This window comes from Trichosurus vulpecula, chromosome 6, assembly GCF_011100635.1.
Source record: "Trichosurus vulpecula isolate mTriVul1 chromosome 6, mTriVul1.pri, whole genome shotgun sequence".
Classification (NCBI taxonomy): Eukaryota; Metazoa; Chordata; class Mammalia; order Diprotodontia; family Phalangeridae; genus Trichosurus; species Trichosurus vulpecula.
The window spans coordinates 82,637,666-82,663,275 of NC_050578.1; the positions used below are offsets into that span (position 1 = coordinate 82,637,666).

General features: G+C 46.2%; 2 protein-coding genes across 9 annotated transcripts in view; one reads left to right on the forward strand and one right to left on the reverse strand.

Annotated features, from left to right (window-relative positions):
- The first annotated feature begins 2,184 nt into the window (after window positions 1-2,184).
- Window positions 2,185-19,802, forward strand: GRSF1 (G-rich RNA sequence binding factor 1). The gene is made up of 10 exons (XM_036764620.1): window positions 2,185-2,662; window positions 5,150-5,303; window positions 7,176-7,331; window positions 8,324-8,467; window positions 10,795-10,930; window positions 12,990-13,171; window positions 13,962-14,083; window positions 15,840-15,975; window positions 18,451-18,535; window positions 19,596-19,802. The coding sequence occupies exons 1-9, from the start codon at window positions 2,318-2,320 to the stop codon at window positions 18,498-18,500; spliced, it is 1,425 nt and encodes a 474-aa protein (XP_036620515.1). The 5' UTR covers window positions 2,185-2,317; the 3' UTR covers window positions 18,501-18,535; window positions 19,596-19,802.
- Window positions 19,803-22,152: 2,350 nt separating this feature from the next.
- Window positions 22,153-25,610, reverse strand: part of RUFY3 (RUN and FYVE domain containing 3) — a 129,755-nt gene continuing 126,297 nt past the window's right edge. For all 8 annotated transcript variants that reach the window (XR_005010658.1, XM_036762962.1, XM_036762963.1 and 5 more), the window contains one exon: window positions 22,153-25,138. Coding sequence is in view for 6 of the 8 variants with exons in the window: in XM_036762962.1 (XP_036618857.1) it covers window positions 24,995-25,138 (144 nt within the window). In the remaining 2 variants the exon portion in view is untranslated. The remainder of the gene's footprint in view (window positions 25,139-25,610) is intronic.

A 25,610-nucleotide genomic window follows, 5' to 3' on the forward strand; every position in this document is an offset into this window, starting at 1 on the left:
TGATGTAATGGATTTTGAATACAGGTCTTCTTCAAGTCTCCGATTGTGGAAAGATGTGCCATTCAGGTGGTGCAGGCACTAGCTATTGCTGACCCCTTCTAGGTGGACAAATCATTTCAGCTTTCTCTGCTTTGAGCTTCCTTATCTGTGAAATGGGGATAACACCTACCTCCCAGGGGTGTTGTGAGAACCCAAAGAGATATAATGTGCATAGCATGTTGCAAAATATATATAGTAATAGGGTTAGGGAGGTCTGTTTCATTAGGATAGGGAATTTCCAGGTTAGGAAACTCCCTGTACAGTAAAGGTTAGTAGCATGTTTTGTATAATTTAAAGTGCTGGAGAGGGGCCCAGTGGCCTGAAAGGTTTGATGATTTGCTCAGGCTGGTATGTGCCAGACCAGGACCTCAATCTAGGTCTTACTGGTTTTGAGGCTAACTTTTTCTATCCAGTGTCACATGTGTATCTTTATATGATGATAATAAAATTACATAAATGTGAGTTATTATTATCCATGCACAAGAGCCCCATTCAGCCAGCTCCCTCACTCCCCACCCCCCCAAAAAAAGAATTCTGTGCAGTAGTAGGGTTTTCTAGAAAAGTGTGTGATTGCCCCAGTATGGATGAGCTCAGAGAGCCAAGACAGAAGGGTACATATAACCTGGGCCAGTGTGCCCCTTGCTGTGGTTCCCTGTCCCAGGCCTTCTCACATAATTCCTCACTTCAATTGGTCAATCAAAAAACATTATTAAGCCCCTATTCTGGACTACCTTGGCACTGTGCGATTCCCAGAGAAAACAAGGACAAAGAAGGGAGCAATTCCTACTCAGGGGCAGTTTACAATCTAATAAGGTGGACAACAAGGGAATACATCAGCATATGCGGATTAAATAGGAAGAGGATCAGTCAACCAACGAGAATTTATTAAGGGTCTACTCTGGGCTAGACACCAGGGATACAAATAGACAAAGAAATTCGCATTCCCAAGGTGTTTACATTCTAATGGGGAAAACAAGTATATGTAAAAATTGATACATTATAAAAAGTGGATAAATACAAATATATGCCAAGTATTGGAATACAAGTTAGAGGAAAAGTAGCAGTTGAGGGAATCAAGAATGTTTCATTCACTTCCTGTCTGCCCGCCCCCAAAAAAGTTTGGGGCTTCCTCCCCCTCCCACTCTCTACATGTAGTTGAACTGGTTCTCTCTGCTCCTCACTCAAGATACTCCAGCCTTGCCCTGGCCGAACTCAGTGCCCAGAATCCTTCCTGACCTCTGCCCCAAAGAGTCTTTCTCCTCCAAAGTGCACAGCTCAGGCCCAATCTTTTGCACTGAAGCCTTTCCTGAGCCCCGCAACGGCTACAACTGCTCTTCCTTGCTAAACTACCTTGTGAGTTAACGCCTTTTTGTATGTGAGCGTTCCTAAACGCGTTTAAATGAATGCCGTAGGTATTTCTGGGCATACTTTTGATGCACAATCCTTTGCATATAGCAAAGGCTTAACAAAAGTTCTACTCATTCATTCATTCATTTATTCATTCATTCCAATATAAAGATGCATCCAGTCAGGCATGGTTTCATTCTTGGTATTCGGATCTTGTTGGCCCAGCACAGTGCCTAGCATAGAGAAAGCGCACAATAAATGCTTTATTAAGTCCACTTATCATATCCTTGAAGGTAGGGGCTTTGCTTCATTTTTGTGCTAAGCCCTCATCGCCTAGCACAGTGTTTTGCACACAAGAAACGCCTAATAAACACTCGCCGATTGGTTGCAGAAAGGGAGAACCCCAAAGCTTGGGATTTTCCCTCGCTCGCTCTAGCCACCTGCAGGCGAAGGGGAGGCCTGGAGGATGCTGCCCCTCCCATCCCTCGCGCCGCCTTCACCCACACTGCAGGCTCCGAGCGCCGGCCCCTCCCCTCTCCTTCCCCGTCCCCGGGGCGGAGCGAAAGCAAGCCCGGCAAGTCGCTCAGTCGCCCGCGCCAGCTCTCCAGGCCCCGCCCCTCAGCCGCCGGCCCCTCCCCGGAGGCGGAACCAGGGCGGTACGCGCCGGCGCGAGCGCGCGCGCGCCCGGGAAGCAGATGAATCGTTCGCACTAGCGCCAGCCAGGCCCCGCCCGCGGGCGGTTTCGGGGCGGGGCCAGGGCGGTCTGCGCCGGGGCGCGCGCTGGGCCCCGCCGCTCAGTCGCTCGCGCCAGCTCCCCTTAGGCCCCGCAGCGCATGTGCCCGGCGCGCCCTGCCCGGCCCTGGATTCCGCTCCCTCGCAGTTCCCGCTGCCGCCGCAGCCGCCCCTAGAGCCCGCGCCGGCCCCGCCGCCCATGGCCGGGACCCGCTGGGTGCTCGGGGCCCTGCTCCGAGGCTGCGGCTGCAACTGCAGCAGCTGCCGGCGCACGGGCGCCGCCTGCCTGCCGCTCTACACGGCCGCCGGAGCCTTCCCCGCGGGAGTGTCGGGCCGCCGCCGCCTGCTGCTGCTGCTCGGGGCGGCCGCCGCCGCCGCCGCCCAGACGCGGAGCCTGCAGGCGGGCCGTTTGGTGGGGCCGCCCCCGCCTGCCCCGGCCGGGTCTGTGGCCGCGGCCGCCGCCTCCTTCCAGGCCCTGCGCGGGCCCCTGCTGACCTCAGCCGTCCCCGCCGCCGCGCCTCCGCCAGGCCGCGGCTACAGCCAGGTACCTGGAGCGCGCCGGCCGGGGAAGGGGGAGCGCCGGGGGGGTGGGGGGGCGGCTCTGCGCGCGCACCCTGCTCTCCAGCCCCCCCCCCCCGCGCGCCGGGTGGCCGCGTGACCCCTTTCCCCAGCTCGGCGCGCGACTGGCGGGGGACCGAGGGGGGAGGGGCGCGAGGAGCCGGGGCGAAGGTCACGGCCTGCCCTTCCCGGCCCGAGGGCCAGAGCAGGGACAAAGGGTCCCTGAAAGCTGCTGTCTGCGGGGCCGTGGGGCTCCCCACTCCCCCTGGGGAGGGGTTTGCCAAATTCCGGCGGCACCAAGCGCCGTGGGAACCTGTCTCCTTTCTGTGAGCTTGTTGATGCTTCTTAAGGCCTTCCCAGGCCCTCACAACCCGGAGCTGCCTTCGTGCCTTAGGATGGGCCCCGGGAAGGGACCCCAGAGGTGCATCCAGCCCGACCCCTGCTTAGGAACATGGGGTCACAGGGCAGAGCTGGGAAGAGACCCCTGCTTAGGGACATGGGGTTACAAGTATAGAGCTGGAAGGGTTCTCTGCTTAGGGACATAGGGTCACAGGGCAGAGTTGGAAAGGTCCCCAGAGGTGCATCCAGCCCTACCCCCTTCTTAGGGACATGGGGTCACAGGTCAGAGCTGGAAGGGACCCCAGAGGTGCATCTAGCCTGACCCCTGCTTAGGGACATGGGGTCACAGGGCAGAGTTGGAAGAGACCCCTGCTTGGTGACATGGGGTCACAGGTCAGAGCTAAAAAGGACCCAGAGATGCATCCAGCCTGATCTGTTTGGGGACATGGAGTCACAAGTATAGAACCGGAAGGGTCCTCTGCTTAGGGACATAGGGCCACAGGGCAGAGCTGGAAGGGTCCCCAGAGGTGCATCCAGCCTGACCCCCTGCTTAGGAACATGGGGTCACTGGTCAGAGCTGGAAGGGTCCCCTGAGGTGCATCCAGCCTGACCCCATGCTTAGGGACATGGGGTCACAAGTATGGAGCTGGAAGAGTCCTTTGCTTAGGGACATGGGGTCAGAAGTCAGAGCTAAAAAGGACCCCAGAGATGTATCCAACCCTACCCCCTGCTTAGGGACATGGGGTCACAGGTCAGAGCTGGAAGGGTGCCCTGAGGTGCATCCAGCCTGACCCCCTGCTTAGGGACATGGAGTCACAAGTATAGAGCTGGAAGGGACCCCAGAGGTGTATCCAGCCCTACCCCCTGCTTAGGGACATGGAGGCACAAATATAGAGCTAGAAGGGTCCCCTGTTTAGGGACATGCGGTCACAAGTGTAGCGCTGAAAGGGACCCCAGAGGTGCATCCAGCCCTACCCCCTGCTTAGGGACATGGGGTCAGGTCCAGAGCTAGAGGAACTTCAGGAGCCGTCTCCCTCGTTTTACAAATGAGAAGACAGCCAAGTGACTTGCTAAGATCATACAACTGAGATGTTGGAGGTAGGATTTGAACCCAGGTCTTCTGACACAGGGCCAGTGCTCTTTCTATTGTATCAGGTACCTCCTCTTGACACTTGAGGCTGAGCTCCAGGGAGGACACATGGGTTGCTCCAGGTTACCCAGCTTGGGAGTGGGGTTCAAATTTGGGTCCCAACTCCAAATTTTTGCTGGGACACCCCACTGCTTCCTCTTCACTGCCTCTTGCTGGAGGGTAAAAAACCAGGAAGCCCAACAGCATGGAGGGCCACGGCCTTGGGAAGAGCAGAGCGCTCACTAGCAGGCCTCCTCTGCCAGGTTTGTGATCGGTTGAGTCTGAATCTTGCTATTGGGTCTTGGTGGGCTGGCTCCCCTCGGCATGATGTTAGTGTTTTGTGATGTCTCCTGTCTGGTCACTGGCAGTGTCCTTGAGGTCAAGGACTCTGGCCTCATTATTTTTGTAGAATGGTATTGTACATAGTAAGTATATACTATCCTTTCAGTAAGTGACTGAAGCTCTGCTTCATCCCAGCTCCTTGATGGGCAGGTCCCCCACCTGGCCCTTCTGTGCCTTGTCTGTGCAGGTGTGACACCAACATTCTTGCCCTTTCAGTGACTGTTACCAATGTTTCCATTAATTTGCTGAACCGCCAGGGCCACGGGTGTGTGTGTGTGTGTGTGTGTGTGTGTGTGTGTGTGTGTGTGTGGATTTGTGATGCATTCAGGGTTAAGTGACTTGCCTAGGGTCACACAGCTCGTAAGTGTCTGAGACCAAATTTGTACTCAGGTCCTTCTGACTCCAGGGCCAATGCTCTATCCACTGCACCACCTCGCTGCCCCGGGAAGATGGTAAAGCTATTCATTCCAAACAGTCTGGAGTGAAATTCAGGCCATATGTGACTTTGTATGTAAATGGTGAAAGGGGAGGGAGGGCTCAGTCCTTTCTGCTGCCATCTTGTTTCTTGACCATTAACTCCATCTATGATCTTTGATTTACAAAAATGTTAATACGAAAAGGTTTCCAAGAAACTCACTGTACATTTTTCCTTTCTCTTTGAAGGATTCTAATACCTATCTGGAAGACCTCCAACCACTCCCTGAGTATGACCTGGCTTCACCCAAGTTAGCAGAGGAGGAGGATGATATCTATCTTATTCGAGCCCAGGGTCTGCCATGGTCCTGCACTGTGGAAGATGTGCTTAAATTTTTCTCTGGTATGTTTTACACCTGTTTTAAAGACATAGTTCTGTTTCATTAGATAGCATCTCCATTGAGTCTGTACATTAATAACGAAACCACATACATCTCAGGCATACATTGAGACATGCCATTAAGTATTGACGCTGTACTTGGGGGAAGACGGTGTTCTCTTCATTTATATGCATGTATTAAGAATTATCTTGTGTACTATAAAGTCATCAGTTTCAGAGAATTAGAATCTGACAAAATACATTTAATGCTTAAGGACATCAAACACTTAAGAGACTGGACATTTGGAGCCTACACAGCTATACGCAGCAAGAGTATTGGACAAAACCAATTTTCTCATGCTTGTTTTTGTTGGCTCATTTCAGAGTTTTTGGTTCCTCCTGGGTGGAGGAACAATAATGGAACCTTTTTTTTTTAAACACTTCAGAAGCTGCTTTTGTTTTTTCATCAGCATTAACAAAGATATCACTATCTCTGCTGAAACCTGGAAATGTCCATTTAGATTTCTGATAGAAAAACGATAGATAATTGAGTTTCTACTGCAGTTTCTTTGATTTTTCTAGACTTAGGGCACACACACACACACTCACACTCCCTACCTGAAGAGAGTGACCAACTAGGCTCCAAAGAATGCTTCCTGCATGGAGCATGCCAGGAGAAGACTACATAATTGCCAAGTAGCCTGAAATCTCCATAAGGTGTTCCCACTGTAAAATTTTCTTTTGTGTTCAGATCTGTTCATTTGGACCATAAGTTTTCATTGTCCTTTTAAGGAGAATGTAGTACTTTTAAGAAGGTGCTTCCTTGAAAATGCTTTGAGGATTTTATTGAATATATTAAACTCTGACTTTCATGTATTTGTGCTAATTAAGCATCATAAAGAGCCATTCTAACGGAGTTCTTGTCCTTGAGTTGCTATATTACAAAAAAAAATTTTTTTTTACTCTTTTTTTTTTTTGGAGTCAATTGGGGTTGAGTGACTTGCCCAGGGTCACACAGCTAGTAAGTGTCTGAGAGTGGATATGAACTGAGGTCATCCTGACTGCAGGGATGGTGCTCTATCCCTGTACCACTTAGCTGACCCATTACAAAAATGAGTAGGTTTTCTTGGTAATGGGGGAAAGCAGGTAAATTGTAAGGGAGATGATTTGGGAGAGGTATTTGAAAACATCTGAGGAGAAGAATGAAATATTTGAGCTCCTTTAAGTGATTGGGAATTAACCCTTAAAGTCGGAGTCAGCCAGGAAAGCCTTTTACCTGGATTCCTCTCCCCTCTGTTGGAGATGGTGTGCATAGGCTTGCTTGCTCACTGAGTTCCTCAGAGAACTTAAGCACCATGGCTCTTTGCACACCTTCAGTAACTTGGTGTGTGGGACAGGGCAGCCTCTTCCAATGTCCTGCTTAATGCCCTGGCATGAAGGCAGCCTGGGTTCTTGAAGGCCATGTCAGCCAAGTGTAATTAGCTCTGGTACATTCTGTCAGGATCTCAGCACCTTCACCTTGGTAGAGGAGGGAGGGACACTTCATAAATGTTATTATTTCATTATTATTACTCTGTTGAGTGACTTCATTTCTTGTCCAAGGACTAAAGGGGCACACTCTCCCCTGGCAGAGATAGATTCTTTTGCCACAACAATTAATGAAACTGTTAACTAAAGGCAGAAGCTGGAGGTGGAGGTGGTACCCACACATTAGGAGTTACAGGTCTTTCGAGTATGTCCAGTTCATGAGAGGAAGGCGGTCGTTATTTGGGCTAGAACACACTTGGGAGTTGGAAGTGTGCATGGGGGATGGGGGCTTGGCATAGAGATGAAATGAATGGTGGATTTGTGTTTGTTTTTTTTCCCTTACTTTCTCTTCTTCGGTCTCATTTTTAGACTGTAGAATCCGAAATGGTGAGCACGGGATCCATTTTCTCTTAAACAGAGATGGGAAACGCAGGGGCGATGCACTAGTTGAACTGGAGTCGGAGCAGGATGTAAAGAAGGCCTTAGAAAAGCACCACCTGTACATGGGCCAGCGCTACGTAGAAGGTAGGAGAGATTGGCCCTGGCTGTGACCTTCCCAAGCCTCTGGGTCAGAGGTCACTAGGACAAGTTCTGTGGTTCCCCACGTTTTACAGCAGGGATAAAGCTTGGCCCAGGAAGGTCAAACACCTTCCCCAGGGTCACAGAATGAGGCTTCAGCGGAGCTGGCACCGGAACTGGTGTCCTGTTTCTTTTTCAGGCGTTTTGCCATAGTCCAGTAGTTGATTATAAAGAAAGAGGAGAAAAGGAAAGTTTATCAGAAACTTGTAAGAGGATTTACTCTAAATAAACCCTTAATTTTTAATATTGTCATAATGGCTCAATCACTAATTTATTTTTGGAGTTGTAGATGACTTGCTTATGATTTTTTTTCCCCTTTCAGACCCGACCTGTAATTCCATTGGTAGAAAGGGACAATTCCTGGTGAGGAAATCTTCAGTGCACAGTAGCACCTGCTCTGCTCATTTTTAGAGAGCTGTCCAGGGTCCTGAGACATTAGTGATTTTTGCAGAGTCATATAGTCAGTCTCTATCAGAAGTGGGCCTTGAACCCAGGTACTTCTGACTGTATAGCTGGCTGTCTTGTAAGCCATGTTCTTTGTCCCCTCCCTGATGACTTTGGTTTGCTTTCTTGGTGCCTTTATCTTTATAAAACACTGAGACTTAGAAATTTTTGAATATCACAAAAAAATTTTCCTTCCTTCTGTGTTTATTATAGGTGTTTCTAGGTAGAATATTTTGGGGGTTTTTTAAAGGTCTACTTGGAAGTTTGGGTCGTTCTTAGAGGAGAAGTTAACGTATAAGACAAATATTTCTGTCTTAGTGACTGTTGAATTTTAGTTTAGTCTCCTTTTTGAAACTTTAAAGGTGGGTGGATGCCCATGAGCCCCAGGGCAGCAGCAGTTGAGAATATCTTTTGGAGTTCTACGACTTGGTGGCCTCTCACCTTGTGGGTGGTAGGTTTTTCTGTATCTCTGCTGGCATTTTTTCCCTCTGTAGTTTATGAAATCAACAATGAAGACGTGGACGCCTTAATGAAGAGTCTGCAGGCCAAGTCGAGCCCTGTGGTAAACGATGGAGTGGTTCGCTTGAGAGGCCTTCCTTACAGCTGCAACGAGAAGGACATTGTGGAATTCTTTGCAGGTGCCTTGAGCCCTCCCCTCGTGTCTAGGGCCTTGTCCTGGCCTCCTCCCTACCTGCCTTCCCCCATCACGGGCTCAGCCAAGCCTTCTCCTAGATGAATGGCTTGTTTTCATTAGAAGAAATCATACCTGGTGTTTCAGTTGCTTTTAAGAAATTGGCTGGCTTTGTTTTCCTTTGAAAATATTACTTGTTCTCATTGTAAAGCTGGGTAGTTTTTAAAAAACATTATTAGAACTTTTCATTCTCTCTGTTCCGCTGCCCCAAAATAGAAACCCTCTTTAACAAAAAAAAGTATGATCACACAAAACAAAATCCTCCACTGGCTGTGCCTAAACTTGTGAGTCCCATGCAGCTTGCACCTCTGGTGCCTGACACCTCTGCTGGAGGTGGGGAGCCTGAGTCATCCTCAGTCTTCTGGAGACACAGTCAGCGGATCAGGCGTCATCCTTGGGGCTTCCTTTGACACCACTACTGTGGGCCTTGGTTTTCCTGGTTCTGCTCAGTTAGCTCTGCCTTCTACCAAGTCCTCCTGAGATTTTCTGGATCAGCCTGTGGTACAGGAACACTCTGTTCCATTCACATCCCTCAGTTTGTTCAGCCATTCCCTAATTGATTGGCACCTACTGTTTATAGCTTTTTATCTGTACCTTGGGGGCCTTTGTTGCTTTGCTCTCTTTTGGGGTGCCTGCTTCTTAAGGAACATCCCTGGGCCAAAGGTTTTTGAGTCCAGCTTAGTGATGTTCCCAAATTGCCCTCCATGGCCAGCTGGACAGATTTGCAACTCCCCTCATAGCGCATGGGCACCTGTCCCCCCGTTGCCACGCCATTATTGTCAGTTCCCTTTTTGGTCCTCTGTCAGTCTGGTGAGTGGGTAGTGTGACCTTGTCATTGTTTTAATTCACACAGAGTTGTTTCTTGTGGGAGTGGTTTTTCTGTTTGCTTCAACTAGGGAAGAAGTTGTTCACCTACATTCTCACTCACACTTCTACAGCTGTTGTTTCCAATCCTTTGAAACTACTAATGACGTACCACTAATAGTCCTAATGATAACATTAAGATTTCAGGAGGTACAAGAGAAATGAGCCCCAAAGGTTCATGTGGAGCATGTTCATTTTTAACTACGTTTTGTAAAGGAAGTCTGATATGAAAAGTCATGATTTGAGAGGCCCCATGTTAGGCAGAGGAGGATGAAAATGTTTGGTGCCTGGCTGTGTCTGACAGTTTGTAATTCAGAACTGGCTTTTCCTGTCTTATTTTTACCTTGTTTTTACTCAAGCATTGCCCATATTTTTTTGTATGAGAGTTTCACCTGTATTTTTTTCCCATGTAAGTCTCACTTACTTGGTTACCTTGAATTGGGATGGCTGCTATGTCTGCCTGCTATTGGCTTAAGAAGGGAGAGGTGAGAAGGGGAGACAGAAGGCTTAGTGTGGAGAGCTGGGAGGGCCTTCAAATCGTTTAGTTCAGCCTCTTCATTTTACGAATGAGGAAGTAAAGGCCGAGAATAGACTTGCTCAAGGTTGCAGAGCCGTGACGTGTCAGATCTGGGATTCACATAGCAGGTCTTAGTTCCCTGGCCTGGTTGCCCTGCGGGGGCAGAGCCCAGAGTTGGGGAGAGAAGGGAGCAGCGACCTTCGGGTGTCCCCACCCTAGCTCAGCTCCCCTACAATGGAGGCTAGGTTTGGATTTGGTTTGGTTTTAGTTGAAGTGATTACTCTTTAGTTATTGAGAAGTCACTAGTATAAACATTTCCATGTGCTCAGAATAGAAAAAGAGGATTGTACATGAAGTCGTGAGTCTGTTAGGTGCAGGTCAAATTTTTTAAAAATTCATCAGTTGATTCAGAGACATCCTTTCCTCTCTGCCCTTGTCTTTTTCTGACCCTCCTCTTTTCTTCCGTGCACCCTTCGAAATGCTACGGTGACCCTTTCTTCTTTTCTTACTTTGGACGTTGCTGTTGCTTGTCAATTTCCCTCCTCCACTACAAAAACTCTATAACAGATGAACATGGCCAACCTAAATTAATCTCCACTAATCCCCACTGTGGCCTTGCAGTGAAGTGATGGATGTCCAGCTGTCCCTTGGGTCACCCTCCTCCATCAGACCATGACGAGTTTTTGCTAGCTTGTCCAGAACTCTACTGTAATAATGGTGTATCCTATTATGGGGCAGGCACACAGCAGGGGCTTAATTAATGTTCGTTGATTGGTCAGATCATACAGATCCACAAGTGAAGCAGTAGTGAGAAACAGAGTGACTTAGATTAATTTTTTTTCACCTACATGTGACTTAAGGGCAGTAGATTGGAATAATTTCTTGGTTCTCAGGTCTCAGTATAGTTGACATAACATTTGTCATGGACCACCGAGGGAGAAGGAAAACTGGGGAAGCCTACGTGCAGTTTGAAGAACCAGAAATGGCCAGCCAAGCTCTGCTGAAACACAAGGAAGAGATTGGGAGCCGGTGAGTGAGCGGGGGCACGGCCTGATGCGGGGAGATCCTTCTGTCTGACCCCTGCCCTTTGCCTTCACGAGCATCTGGCAGGATCTGTAGACAGCTAAGTGGTTGTTGGCTTCTCACACAGCTCCTCTGGGACAGTAAAATAATTCCTGGAGCTGGGGAGACCTGATTTCAAATCCTGCTCCTGACACTTGCTGACTGTTTGACCCTGAGCAACTCATTTAACGTGCCCTGTTTCCTCAGCTTTGAAATGAGAATGATAAATAACCTCTGCCTCCTACAGTTGTTGGGAGGATCAGCTGCAATAATAAATATATTTTTTTTGCAAACCTTAAAATACTATATCAGTGCCAGCTATTCGGAGCAGTAGGCTTTTGGTTCTTATTGATAGAACTGGATTAAATTTCACACAGCATTTTGGCCATGTGGTCTTTTGATTTTTATTTAAATTTTTTCATTTTAACTTTTTTCTTCCTGTTCGCTGAATTTTGTTGCAGACTTTAGAAGTGGCAGGACAGGTAGAGGAAGCAGCCCCAGGGAGCCCTTTGTAGAAAGCTTATGCTGGGGATATGTAACAACCACAGATTTAGAGCTGGGCAGGACCTTAGAGGTCATCGAGTACAACGATGAGGAAGCCAAATCCCAGAGAGGTTGGCTGAATTCTCTGGGGTCACATAGCGAGGGCGGGTCACAGGCAGGATTCAAACCCAGGCCTCTGGCCAATCCAAGGCTCTACCCTGCAATGTATGGCCTCTTGTAATTAGAAGTCCAAAGAAGCATCTGTGATGAGAAGGAGGCTGCCATTAAGGACTCTGGACTTACCATCTCCTGGGCTTTTCCTTCTCTTAATCCCCCAGAACCCAAACCCTCCCAGATTTGTTGTTCTTCCCAGTCAGGGAAGTTGAGTGCTCTGGACTGGCAGGTGGGCAAGGGGGAGCTGAACCTGAGAGGGGAGGAGGGAGGAAGGAGATGACCGCCTTCATGGCAGCTGGGGACCATAGCCCTGAGAGGTGGCCAGTGCCTGACCAGGAAGAGAGGGTATGACTGTGAAGTGTGTGTTGGGGCTTGCTGCAGCCACCAGAGAGCGTCTGTCCTGTGCCCTGCCTGACCTCTGCTGAGTCATGCATTTTTAAAATGTCATTAGACAACTGCAGTGGATGGATTTTTATATTTAATAGACACCTGGGGCTGATTCAGAAGAAGAGAAGGAAACTGCAGATATCCTGGTCTCCAGCCTGCCCCCCTCCCCCCAGCTGTGCTGTGGCCGTGGCACCATCCGCCTCCTCCCTAGCAGGCACAGACACAGTCCATCTGCCCCCAGCACAGCACCAGTCCCACCAGCCATGCACACACCTCTCAGGGCCTGTCACAGGCTGGTTTGGGTGCAGACTCGGTGGCTACACTCATTGCCTCTGGGTCTTCATTAATATTCAGGCTGTCAATTGGATGGTCACATTTGGCTTGTCCTTTTATCCTTGCCTATGTTTATATGGAGTGTGTGTCCCGTGAGTCTTGGTGCCATCAAAGCGCTGGGAGTTCTGGGGCACACACCTCTTTATAAAGTAATCGACAAAAGCAGGGTAACTCAGTATACATACAACGTGAGCATTTCACAAAGTGGAGTCAAGTGAGAGAGCAAACAAAAAGTACCTCCCTGTGTCCCCTTCCCAGGGATATACTTGTGTGTCGAAGCGCATATGAGTAGTATGTGTATTTATGCATGCGTGTTGTGCACGTGTGTTTATGTACATACCTGTATGTGTGTCATTTTAAGCAGGATGTGTACTGCATTGTAGTGTGTGTGTGGGTTGTGTACATGTATATATGTGTGAGTATGTATATGTATGACCACAGGCTGTCCCAGAATTCTCATCGTGGCCCCAGCCTCGGGGCTCTGGGATGTGGCCTGTGGTGGCTCAGGTCCTGCTGACCTCCCTTCATGCAGGACTTTCCCCTGTTCCCTTGTGCTCCTCATCTCTACCCTACCCTCCTCATAGCACCAGGTTCCAGGTGAAGCATCTTTGTATTTATGTGTGTGTGCTCCTGTGGACTTTTCAATCAGGTACATAGAAATCTTCCCGAGCAGAAGGAATGAAGTCCGAACGCACGTTGGGTCTCACAAAGGAAAGAAAGCAGCGCCTTCTACAGCCAAGTTTGGGACTGAATCAGAATTGAACTTTGAGGAGCCTGACGGGAGTGAGGAGCTTCGACCAATCACAGCATTTGAAAATGAAAAGGAAATGGGTGAGTCTTAGGGACCTTGTGGGTTTTCGTGTCACAGCTGTGACATGTTTGTTGCTCATACCACTCTGCCAGGGTGCCAGTGTGTGCTTTCATGCAGCATAAACCTGGATGCTCATGGGTGATGATGAAGAGATTCCCAGCCTCTCTGCTCCCTTGGACTCTTGGCCACACTCTCTGAGTTCTTTCACTAAAAAGCTAGCGGGAGAAGCCTAGGGAAGGTAATGAGATTCGAGGTTAGAACCTTGCCTCATGGCCACACTGGACCATCCTGAGATCTGGGCCATCCTGAGATAAGCATTTTGCATCCTCTTTAGGAGTGAACTTATTTATTCTCTTGTTACCACTTAATAGCTCTTTCTATCTGACTTTTTCTATCATCTGTAAGCCAGAAAGTGTTACCTGCCTTAGCCTTAATTCAGAGCCAGCAGCCCTGTTCTCTGTTGTCACCCATCCTGGAGAGGTGACCCCAAATGGCAAGTGCGTGCCAAGTAACTTCCAGAAGGTGGTTGAACCTGAACTGTTCTCAGATGGTTTTTGACAGGCAATGGTGCATAGAGGTGGCTTGTGTTTCCTTCTCTGGTCTTCAGTGTCCCTTACACTCACGCTCAGTGGAATTTGGGGATTTTTATGTGAGGTCTAACATCTCATGCCTCTTCCAGCTCTAAGTCTATGGCCCTGGGATTCTCAGACCTACATACAACCACTTTGGGGTTTTTTTTGTGGGGAGTGGTGGGGGTGCATTGTTGATGAGCTTATGTCCTGAAATGACTGGGGGTTTCTTTCCCCCCAGAATTATCTAAGGAGGCACCTGAGAAGACTCCAGAGGCTGCTGATTTTGGAACCACGCCTTCATTGCATTTTGTTCACATGCGAGGACTGCCTTTCCAAGCTAATGCCCAAGACATTATAAATGTATGTGGCAGTAAGACCTTGTCAGACCTTCATAGGATTGAGCAGCAGTGCTAGCTGGGACCTTTATTAGAGAGGGAACATCAGGCACTGCCCTCATGGGCACATGGCCTGAAGGACCCGGGGTGGGACTTGTTTAATTTTCTGTAGTTGGAAAGTAGGTAGGTTTGCATGGCGTACATTTTTCTTACATTGACTTAAGTATGGGCTGAATTGGGAGGAGGGGTCAGGGTTGAAGATGAGGGAGGGAGTGGGTAATAATTAAACCATAAAGTAAGTGGATTTACCAAGGGAAAGAGAAAAAGGAGAGGTGGCCCTACAGACCAAACCTTGTGGGGTCTGGGCCTGGAGAGGCCAGAAAGACTTAGGAGGGGAACCATGACCATCCTGAGGCCACAGAAGGAGGAACTCTTCAGAAAGAGGGAAAATTGGACTTTGGGGATAAAGAGGCCATGAGGCAATTTCAGGAATGGTGCTTGGATAAAAGCAAGGCGTTGGAGTGGATTGAGAGGAGGCGATAACTTTGAAAGTGTTGGGGAGCAGGTGGCAGGAAGGCCAGATGTGGGCAGTCATGAGGCCAGGAAAACCAAGCAGAAGTGGATGTTGGAGGCTGGGGACTAGATGTCACAGTGACAGTAAAGAGATGGTTTGGGAAGAGTCCTGAGGGACAAATTAAAAAATTAGGAAGAACAAGGAGGATGTGGAGAGAGGGCATTTCATTCAGAAGTAAGAGAATAACATCCAGCGTTTATATGGTGCTTTAAGGTTTGCAAAGCATTTATAACCTCCCATTTGATCCTCAAAACAAACCCAAGAGGTAGGGCCTGTTCTTATCCCTATTTTACAGATGAGAAAACTGAGGCAGACAGGTTAAAAGTGAAAGCCCATGGTCACCCAGCTAGTGTCCAAGGCTGGATTTGAACTGGGGTCTTACTGATTTTAGGCTCTGGGCTCAATGCACTGTCAGTGAAAGTTAGGGCAAAGGTGTGATCACACTGGCATATGACCAGAGTGTGGGTCGTGTCTGCTGGGATGGAAGAATTTTGAGCACTGTTTGCATTAGGTCTTCATTTTATGGTTGCTGAAGAATATTGAGAGGAGTTGTCATTATGACCACAGAGTCTCAGCCCCCTGGAATTTTTCTAATCAAACCCCCTCACCTTCCTTTTTATGGACAATGAGACCAGGTCCAGAGAGGTCAGGGAAATACATGGATTATCAGTAAGAAAGCTAGTTGGTAGCCATGTCCTACAAATGCTCTTACCACACAACCCCACCATCTCCCTCCGCCACAGCCCCTCCACGCAAAAAACACGGAAGTCATTTATCACGTTCAGTTTGTGCATGTCGTGTTTTGGTAGGTACAGGGTTTTCACTTAGAGAGAGAGAGAGAGAGAGAGTGAGAGTGTGAGTGTGTGTGTGTGTGTGTGTGTATGTATGTATGTATATGTATGTATGTATGTATGTGTATACACACTCCACAACTTAAAAATGTTTTCTGGTACTGTTTTCTGCTTGTAGTTAAGATTGGGGGTGGGAGCATTCATTACTGTTGAATTTGAGATGGAGGATGACCTTGAGTTTTGGCTTCAAGCAACAGGGGAAGGAGAGGTGGTGGGGTGAGATTTTGCATGTTGTTAAAGAGGAGTAAGTCAGCCAGGAGTAGAGAGTGTGGGTGGGAACCATGAGGGACAGCATGGTGGATGGACAGACGGATGGATAGATGGCAGCCTTCCCGTGTCTCTTCGTCTTCACATAGTTTTTTGCTCCACTGAAGCCTGTTCGGATCACCATGGAATACAGCTCCAGTGGGAAGGCCACAGGCGAAGCTGATGTGCACTTCGAGACCCACGAGGACGCTGTGGCGGCGATGGGCAAGGATCGGTCCCACGTGCGTAAGTGGTATTCCTGTGCTTGCTGCTGGAGAGGTCTGGGCTGCTCTCTATGCTGTAGGAGAGGCTCAGGAGAGCTCTCAGGCCTTCCCCAGGCCATCATGGCTTATTTGGAAAACTGTCCTCTTGTTGATAACAGCATGGAGTAAATTGTGCTTTCAGAGCTTCACTTAATATGGTTCAAAATCACATTATACTCAGCCTGTTGAAGCTTTTACAGGCATGGAGGATTACTTAAATTTTTGTGTTGTTGATAATCTTCCTTTTTTACGTGTCACTGTCACCATTATGTTAAAATAGACGGCCCTCCCCAGCTGTCATCCCTGGTAGGGAGAACAGCAGCCCCTCCCAGCCTGCAGGAGGTGTCTTGGTCCTCTGCCCCTCCCCTGCAGAGGACTCCTTGGCTCTCCCACCCCCACCAGGCATGGTCAGTGTGGCCACGTGGCCCTTGCTTTGCAGCCAGTGTGGCCACACTTAAGTGACCCTGTGACCCTGCCTCGGGCTGCCTGTTCTTCCTCACTTTTGGAGCCCAGCAGTATTCTGTTAGGGGTGTGTACAACATAACATGTAAATTTTTCTTAGCCATTCCCTAGTCTTTGTTTCCAGCCCTTTGCTACCCCAAAAAAGTGCTCCAGTGAATATTTTGTGGCCTTTTAATCTTTGGCCTCCTTGGGAGATATATACTAAGTGTGTTGTTTAGGTAACAGGCTATGGAAGCCTTAGTCATTTTTAGTATAATTCCCATTATCCTTCCGGATTGATTGGACCATTTCTGCAGCCCCTCTAATCCCATGAACATTTTTTGTAATCTTTGTCCCTCTGCCGTATGTAAAGTGAAAACAGGTTTGTTTTTGTTTGTATGTCTTTTTTTAAAAATTATTTTTGGTTTTCAACTTTCACTTCCATAAGCTTTTGAATTTTAAATTTTCTCTGCCTCCCTCCCCTCCCTCCTCCCCAGGACAGCATGCAGTCTTATATAGGCTCTACATATACATTCTTATTAAACATTTTCACATTGGTCATATTGTAAAGAATTATAACTAATGGGAGGAACCATGAGAAAGAAAAAACACAACACAACGAAAAAGAACAAGGAGTCTGCTTCGACCTGCAGTCAGACATTTTCCATCATGAGTCTTTCGGAATTGTTTTAGGTCCTTGCATTGCTGAGAAGAGCCAAGTTTGTCAAAGTCAGTCATCACACAGTATGGCTGTGACTGTGTACGATGTTTTCCTGGTCTGCTCCCCTCACTCAGCATCAGTTCATATGAGTTTTTCTGAAGTCCTGCCTGCTCATCACTTCTTATAGTGCAGTAGTATTCCGTTACATTCATATACCACAACTTGTTCAGCCATTCCCCAGTTTCCAATTCTTGGCCACCACAGAAAGAGCTGCTATAAATATTTTTGTACGTGTGGGTCCTTTGCCTGTTTTTATGATCTCTTTAGGATACAACCCTAGAAGTGGTATTGCTGTGTCGAAGGCTATGCACATTTTTGTAGCTCTTTGGGCATAGTTCCCAAGTGCTCTCCAGAATGGCTGGATCAGTTCACAACTCCACCAACAATGTAACAGTGTTCCAATTTTCCCACATCTTCTCCAGCATTTATCATTTTCCTGTTCTGTCATGTTAGCCAATCTGACAGGAGAGATGTGGTTACCTAGGAGCTGTTTTGATTTGCATTTCTCTAATTAAAATTGTGATGTGGAGCATTTTTTCATATGATTATAGGTAGCTTTAATTTCTTCATCTGAAAAATGCCCATTCATATCCTTTGACCATTTATCAGTTGGGGATATTTGTATGTCTTTTATTAGAGATTTGGAATTATCTTTCACATGGTTAATAATTTATTCTTTTGAGAACTGTTTGCTCAGATCCTTTGACCACACTTAACTCCTGGGGGACTGACTTTAAAGATTTATTTTTGAACCTAATGGCAGTTTTGTAGATATTCTTGACATGAAAGAGTGCTTTACGAATACAGTCATTACTGGATTGGGAAGGATTTTATGTACTGCGGCAGTTTTTATTAACGATCCTTAGAATTAGTTTTGTGCATCAGAAAGTTTTCATGTCTAATCTTTGACTTTATAAATTTACTAGATGGAGCTTACCAGAGAAGAAAACGTAATCTCTATTTGTTTATTGAATAAACACAGTGGCATTATATCAGATTGCAAAAAGGCTTCTGGGCACATTCACGTATGTTAAGTATAGATATTATTTATCTATATTAATTGAAATAGTTGGTACTGAGAACATGGGGATCACTAACCTCAAGGGCCTTATGTTTTATTTAGGAGAAGACAGGCAAACTGATGAAGTATCCTCAGAATTAAGTACAATGTGTTTCTCAGTCCAGGAGTTTTTACAAAGGAAAAAAAAATGGCAGCTGAGCAGTGGGCAGTCCTGATCTCTTTGTCTCCCCCTCTTAATCAGTGCTTTATTATTCTTATTTTGTGGCCACTCCTAGAGCATAGGTATATTGAGCTGTTCCTGAATTCTTGTCCAAAAGGAAAATAGAATTGCCAGGAACATCACTGAATCCACATGACAAGGTAAATTGAAGATCACCGAGTGTGAGAATATTTTCTTTTGGTAACATAATCGTGACTTGGGGTGGCGGCGGGGAGAGAAGGGGGAAGGCTCCATAAATTTGCAACAAGGTAAAAAATGTTCCTCTCTGATGAGCTCAGAACACCCACCACTGATAATTAGTTTTGTAAAACATGTTGTTAGGGCAGAACCACATCAGAACACTTTCACAAATGGTTTATTGCCAAATAATGTGTGAGGTGTGAGGCGTGCTTATACTATATTAACAGTGTGGTTGCAAAACTTTACTTTGTCTTGGCAGCCTTGTAGGGGGTATATCATATTTATGTCATGTCTGTGGATGGTTCTGGGATCTCCGCAGTGTAAACACTTGCTTCACAGATGGAGATTGAAACTATTTTTACCTTTTGTGATTCTTATCTGTGCCCTTTAATGAATCTTCCAGAAAGGATCCACCCTCAGTGTTTAGGGAAAAGCGCAGTTAAATGTTGGGCAGAAAAGTGATGTCTCGGGCACGCAGGGCATGGGAAGAGATGGTGAGCGAGTGGTCAGGAATCACAGCTGGCAGGGCAAGGGCTGGTCTTGTAGGCTCCATTGGGATGGCCTCTTAGGAATGAACCCCCCAGGGATGCTTGACTGTTCTGGGTGTAGTCAGCATCTGGGCCGAGTCTTCAGCACAACAGATTTTGGGTCTTGAAATCTCTTTAATCTCTTTCTAAAAATTGTATTTTATTAGGAAGCCTCCCTTTTAGAATTGTTCGCTAAAACTCCATAGGCTTAAGTTTTAGTCTGTACGTAAAACATTTTCTGCCAGAATTTCCCCCAAGAGCTCTAACCTGGTACCAACCATCACTAATAATAGTTAGCATTTCTGTAGTGCCTACTCTATGCCAGGCACTGTGCTAGGCACTTTACAAATATGATCACGTTTGATCCTCAGAACAGCTCAGGGAGGGAGGTGCGCCTGTCCTGTTTGCACTTTAATTGGTAAAGTTCTAAGCAGTTTGTTTCCTCCTTAATTTGATAAAGGTTCAAAATGTTTCCTTATGGCTTTATTTTCAGGATGAAGCAAGAAGCATTTCATTTGCACACCTATCTTGGACATGGAATCCAGAGTTTTATCAGCAGCTTTGTCTAGGAAAACTTTTTTTTTGTGGGGGTGGGGTAGGGTTTAATAGCTTTGAAGAAAAATTCCATAGCTGACTGTTTAGAAAAGAGAAGATTCAGTTTGGGATTATGAAATAAACCACACATTTAAATTTTTGTTTATACTGTCTAGGATCTGATTTAAAATCTGATCTTTATTCTATATGCCCACACAGCTTGCTGAGGAGAGTGAATCTGGCCTAGCTACTCTTCATTTTTATTCAGTTAACCTTGTTTTTATAACTTAGACAAAGGTTTTGTTCTCTATGAATGGAGAACCCTGATGCAGAACTCCTAGTTTGAAGGCTGTAGTTGTAACAAACTAATGGCGACTGCAACCAGATGCTCACCAAAGCAGGGAAAGGTTTCTGAACTTGGGGCGGGGGGGTGGGGGGGTGGGCAGGGTGGTCTTCAGGTTTAACCCTCATCAGTGAGAAGGGGTGGGAACCCAAACTGAAAATGTTCCTGGTCGTTAGCCAAGGCTGGTTTTCTTCATATAAATGTTGTGGTCCCTTAAGCCTTATGATATCGAACATTGGTGCCTGGTGAATTTACGTGGTAATTAAGCAGTGCTGTAGATTAAGGGAATCTTAACTTCATCTTAAAGGTGCCTGAACTCGAAAAACGCACACCCCTTGTGGGTTTAGTTTTGAACCAAGTAAAACAGCTTGCACGTCCAGAGCACGGAGGGCAGCGGCTTCAGGTGGTAGCCAAGCAGGCAGGCCCTCTGTCTGTGCATCTGCCTCGTCAGCCGGGCAGCACCTCTGGGCAAGGCACGCTTTTGTCGTTCCCTCCCGTCCGTCCGTCCGTCCGTCCCTCATAAGCACAAGTGTGTGCGTGGGTGGGGTCCCAGAGCTAGTGATGCGGCACTGGCTTCCGTGAAGCACGGACTGGATCTGTCCTAGGAAGGGCTGTAGACAAAGCTGTGCTCCCCTCATACTGTGGCAGTATTTTCTGGTTTACTCCTTTAATTCCTTCATTAACCAATTCATAGCCACTGACTCCAAAGTTTTGTGCTTCACCTAAGTTGATGTCCACCTGTCCAGGTGAATCCAAGTGCTTGTGCTTTCCCCTCCCCTTGCTGCACCTCTTCTCAGGACAACAGTCATGTAGTTTACCAGGAGAAACAATCACATTTCTGAAAACTAATTACCCCAGGACTGTGGGAGATGGTGTCTGGAGGAGGGGAGTTTTGTCTTCTCTCACATAATACATTACCATATGTAATTACCAGCTAAAAATATCAAATCACTGTACTGTAAAGTTAGTCAATAAATGAAGGCCTATTTCAGACTGATGAGTATTCATGGTGTGTCTGTGTGTGTGCATTTTAATTCAGTTTTACAGCTGAAGTAGAAATAAATGGATGCCCGCTCCCCTTGTCAGATGCCATGCTGGTTGTCACTGTTCTTAGAGGTTCATGAGGAAGCACCATTTTGAAGCTTACACCTTGGAAGGTTGAACCTTGTCAGTACCCGTAGCATGGATGACTGACGTGCTACACCGTGGACACAGAACCCATCCTCAACCTTCCTGGAAAGGCCTGTTTCTGGGGAAGGGACAAGTCAGGTTTTTTGAAGTATAGCAAACAGCCAAGAGGCTTCCTTTGTCTTGAGTGACCGAATTGAGTTAGAATGTGATTGGAAGAATGTGCTTCCCCATCTTGGCTGGCATTTGGTTGAGTGGGGACTTGGCTGCAAATGCCCAGTTGTTTAGGTCAATCACGACCCAATCAGTGCAACTAATGGATGTGCTAAGTTCACACTGCTAATTTATAACAATGCAAAATAGGGTAACTGGTCCCAGCCTAACAGAAATATGCTGTTTAATTATGCAGTGCTTAATTGTGGAAAGAAAATTCTGTGCCACTAACCTATTTCTCCAAGGAGGAATAAGCTAAGGGCCTAAATTGGATGAGGGAAATAGCCCACTGTCATTTTTTTTCTCCAGTTATTTTGAGCAAGGTCTCCTGTGGGATAATGTATTCAAATTCATTAACTGCTATGCAGAAGGTGTACTAACCTAAGAGCTGTAACTTACTCTGACAGTCTTAGGACAAGAGGCACAAAACATGATAGAATGGGATTGTGTGAGAACAGATACTCCCTTCTGGACAGGGGTAAACATTTCAATTCTTAGTGGAAAGTTTCCCCATTAGGGCTGATGGAGGAGGGAGAATCTTCAGATAGGACCTAAGAGAAAGGGGGCCCTTTAAGGGGTTCAGTTTATATTAGGCTGTTTTAAAAAGTGAAATAGCTTTTCATCCTATTTGCCCAAGGATATCATGAAGTTAAAATGAGTATATATGTGAGTGGAAAGTGCTTGATTTTATATTCTGTCCTTAGGAAAAGAGAACCATGCCCATAACACTGGTATAGAAGATGATTCTGAAAGCTTAAGCAGAAAGTATTCTGGTTAGCAGAGGCAGAATAGTAACAGAAATGGAGCAGAGGGGAAAAAAATAACCAGAAAATGTGATCGTCAAATAAGTTTATTTAAGAACAAAACTGTTCTGCAACCTTCAAATTCAAGCCAGTCAAGGGAACACCCTTGAAGCCCACCCAGAGACTAAGTGAACCCCTGGGGGAGAGGGAGTCCTGAGATCTGAACGAGCCTGAGTTGGGTGAGTTACTAGACCCAAAGTGAAGAAACACACTCTGGAAGATTGGGTAATAAGCAGTCTCATGACACTGGAATACTGAAGGGCCAGGCCCACCCCTCTTTTAATATGCTTAACAAGTTTTTGCAGTGATGCTAGCCTCAGCATTATTTTTGGCCTGGCACTACTTCTTAAAAGCATTCCTGAAAACCCATCCTATATATACCTGAAGAGACTCCTCTTTCTTTAGACACTTGTCTGTTATTCTGGGATCACAAAGGCTGCTTTTATTATATTGCGAGCGTTTGAAATCTTTGGATTTGGGGTCCCCAAGCAGGCAGATTAGTGACTAAAGGGAACAAAGCTAATTTGTTAAAAAATATTATTTTTAAAAAGTTTATTTAGTCAGTGCAAATCTGATGTTCCAAACAAACTCAAAATAGTGGCCGGGGCTAGGGACATCAGTAAGCCTTGGGTTTGCATGTAGTGAGGAATAAAAATGAAATTCACCTATAAGAATCAACTGGAGAGAGATGATCAGAAAAAGTTTTTCTTTTCAGAGCTTAGAAACTCAAAATCAACTACATCTGCATACATACATCCTGCATTAAAAGCAGGAATTTTCATTCTCCTAAACTGTCTATTTAATAAGATTGTTTTAATGGGTTCCGTAGACCCTGGATTAGCAGAGGCAGCAGCAGGTTGTCTTATGCAAAAAAATGGGCCCTGTAGTAGGCCTGTGGAGGGATGCAGGCCACCCGTTAAATATGGTTAACTAAAAGTTTCATAAATGTCAGTCCCCTCTTAAAGCATCTCTTTATTGTAAATAATCTAACTTTGGGGTGATGTGCTACCCACTTCAGGGCCTTAATCAATTCAGGATCTCCACTAAACTGCTGGTTTCCCTTTCTGTATGTTCCTAATTCTTTCAAAGAAAGGCAGTTAACACTAGTAATCACGTCATCTCTTTAAATTATCGTACTAATAACAAGCACCCAGATTCCATATAGGCTTTATTTTTTTGAAAATCAAAACAAAACTTCACTGAATAGACACCCTGAACAATGAACTCACTACCTCCTCCTCAGAGCTGACAGATCCCAAACACCTTTGCCATTTTGGAGTAGCCTGTACTTCCTAAGAAGCCTAGATAGAAAAAAAATCAGTAGTAATAATCAAAAAGAGAAAAAAAACCTGGATCACTCAGTAATCTTGAATGTCAACCTTACCCAGTGGCCCTATTCATTTTCTGAGGGATTTTCTCAACATTCCTTAAGAAAATAACCTTATTCTTCTACTCAGACCCCAAATCCTTTCTAGCAAATGGCATTGAAAAAAAAATCATCACTGGACTAAGTTATTTCTCAGGAGTTTTAGGTCCAAGGAGAATGTTCTATTTCTTAGACTACAGGTGGGGCGAGATCACTGGAATACTGTGTCTCACAATTCTGCCAGAGAGATTTTTTTGTACAGAAAACGTTCCATGTCTTACTTCCCTTTCCTTTCTACCAAGGGTTGTCTCAATGTGACCCATCAAATAAAGAACACTAATACCAAACCCTTGCTTCTGCTATTAAAACATGTTTTGTGTTTCTAAATCACTGGCCCAACCCAGAAAAAGTAGCTGTTAAAATTGCTTAAAGTCACTATCATCTCAGGGCCATTCACTAGCTGTGGATGAATGAAATCCAGGTTTAATTTATGCTTGGTTTAACCAAGACCAGTTCTCTATATTCAAGCTAAAATTCTTGTACTGACCTTCCTACAGTTTTTAAATTGATGCCTTTTCATTTCACCTGTTTCTGAATAGATCCCTTTCTTACCCCCAGTAAGCAGTCCTCTGTAACACGGGTTAAAAAAAGGAAAGCCAACAGTCTGATGGTATATGCAATATTTCAAAACCATAGTCCCCACCTGTGTAAGCACTTCCTATAATTCCCACCCCAACAGGGGGTGTTGAGGACACTGGAAGCAAACATCCTCTTTCTATGGGATTGGCCTATTGGAATTTAGATGTTGACCAACGGGTAACTTCAGTGGGGTGCTTGTGGTAAGGATTTGGGGAATAAAACGTAGCCATATTTCTAAATTTCTTACTATTCTAGCAGAAAGAATTTAGGCCAATAGCAGGAACCTCTTGGTGCTAAAAGTAGATTCAAGAAATTGCCACCTTGCATTAAATACATTCAGAATCTATAACCAGTATCCCTGAGATCCAGTTCACAGTTTGACAAAGATGATTAGAGGGGATGGGAACATGAACTCATCAGCATCTGTTGGTGGAAAAAAATGACCTTTTATCATTTGCTCTTCCTTGGGCCTGCCAATTCAACACGTCTAAAGGAAACTTGGTTGTACATGCTAAATTATTTTTCTCTTAAGGTTTGAACAATTCCTTCAGGAAGTAATTCTGCCCCTGTTCCTAAAACTATCTGGCCATCTAAATCCATTGCATACAATAAATACACTCTTGAAGGGAGGGCACTCTGAAGAGGACACAAAGGTCAACTGAACTTTTATTTGTCATCACTGTGGAAGGAGGGAAGGCAGTTCTGAGCACTCCTACCACCTACTATCCCTGCCTGACTCCTGTGACTTCAGATGATTTCTATTCTTCCCCGAATCCTGGCTGATTCTAAGGTTTGGCCTTTGGTGCCAGCGTCTGACCCCTTAAGCCCAGGATGAAGCGATCTGTCCCCATTCTGGTCCCCCAGCCTTAGGATGGGCTGACCGAGTACAGCTTCAACAGCTGGTCATGACAAGGATTGCAGACTCGCTCGGGGTTGATGCTGGAAGGGAGGGGCAGCTCGCTGGCTGAGCAGGTCTCGCAGAAGGTGCCTCCGCAATTCTTGCACACGTTCTACCAAGAAGAGGAAAGAGGGGGAAGAAGGGTAAGACAACCAGAAATCAGCAAACAAAACAGTGAATGAGTCAGCGGATGCTTCCTAGGTCCTCGGTGCACACTCCTCCTATGGGGAAACACTTGCCTTGTGTCATCTGCCAACGGAGACAATGATAGATACATGTCCTTACCTGATGGGGCTGATGTGACCTAGGGAAATCATTTAACCTCAATATATTTCTATTTATTTTGTTAAACATTTATATGTAAAAAAAAATTTTAACATTCATTTTTAAAAACCGAGTTCCAAATTCACTCCCTCCTTCCCACCCCGAGAAGACAAGCGACAGGATATGCCAATCACTTAACCTCTTAACCAACTGGCAGCAGAGGTGCCTATTGGAGCTTCCTACACGGATAAAACGAGATCTGGCCCCCAAACCACAGACAGCCCCAAAGGTTTTAGCTGGTTAGAGGTGTTTAGTATGTT

Coding starts and splice junctions, on each gene's coding strand:
- GRSF1 (XM_036764620.1), top strand. CDS start 2,318: ATGGCCGGGACCCGCTGGGTGCTCGGGGCCCTGCTCCGAGGCTGCGGC. Junction 2,663..5,149: donor CAGGCCGCGGCTACAGCCAG/GTACCTGGAGCG, acceptor TTCTCTTTGAAG/GATTCTAATACCTATCTGGA. Junction 10,931..12,989: donor AAGGAAGAGATTGGGAGCCG/GTGAGTGAGCGG, acceptor CTTTTCAATCAG/GTACATAGAAATCTTCCCGA.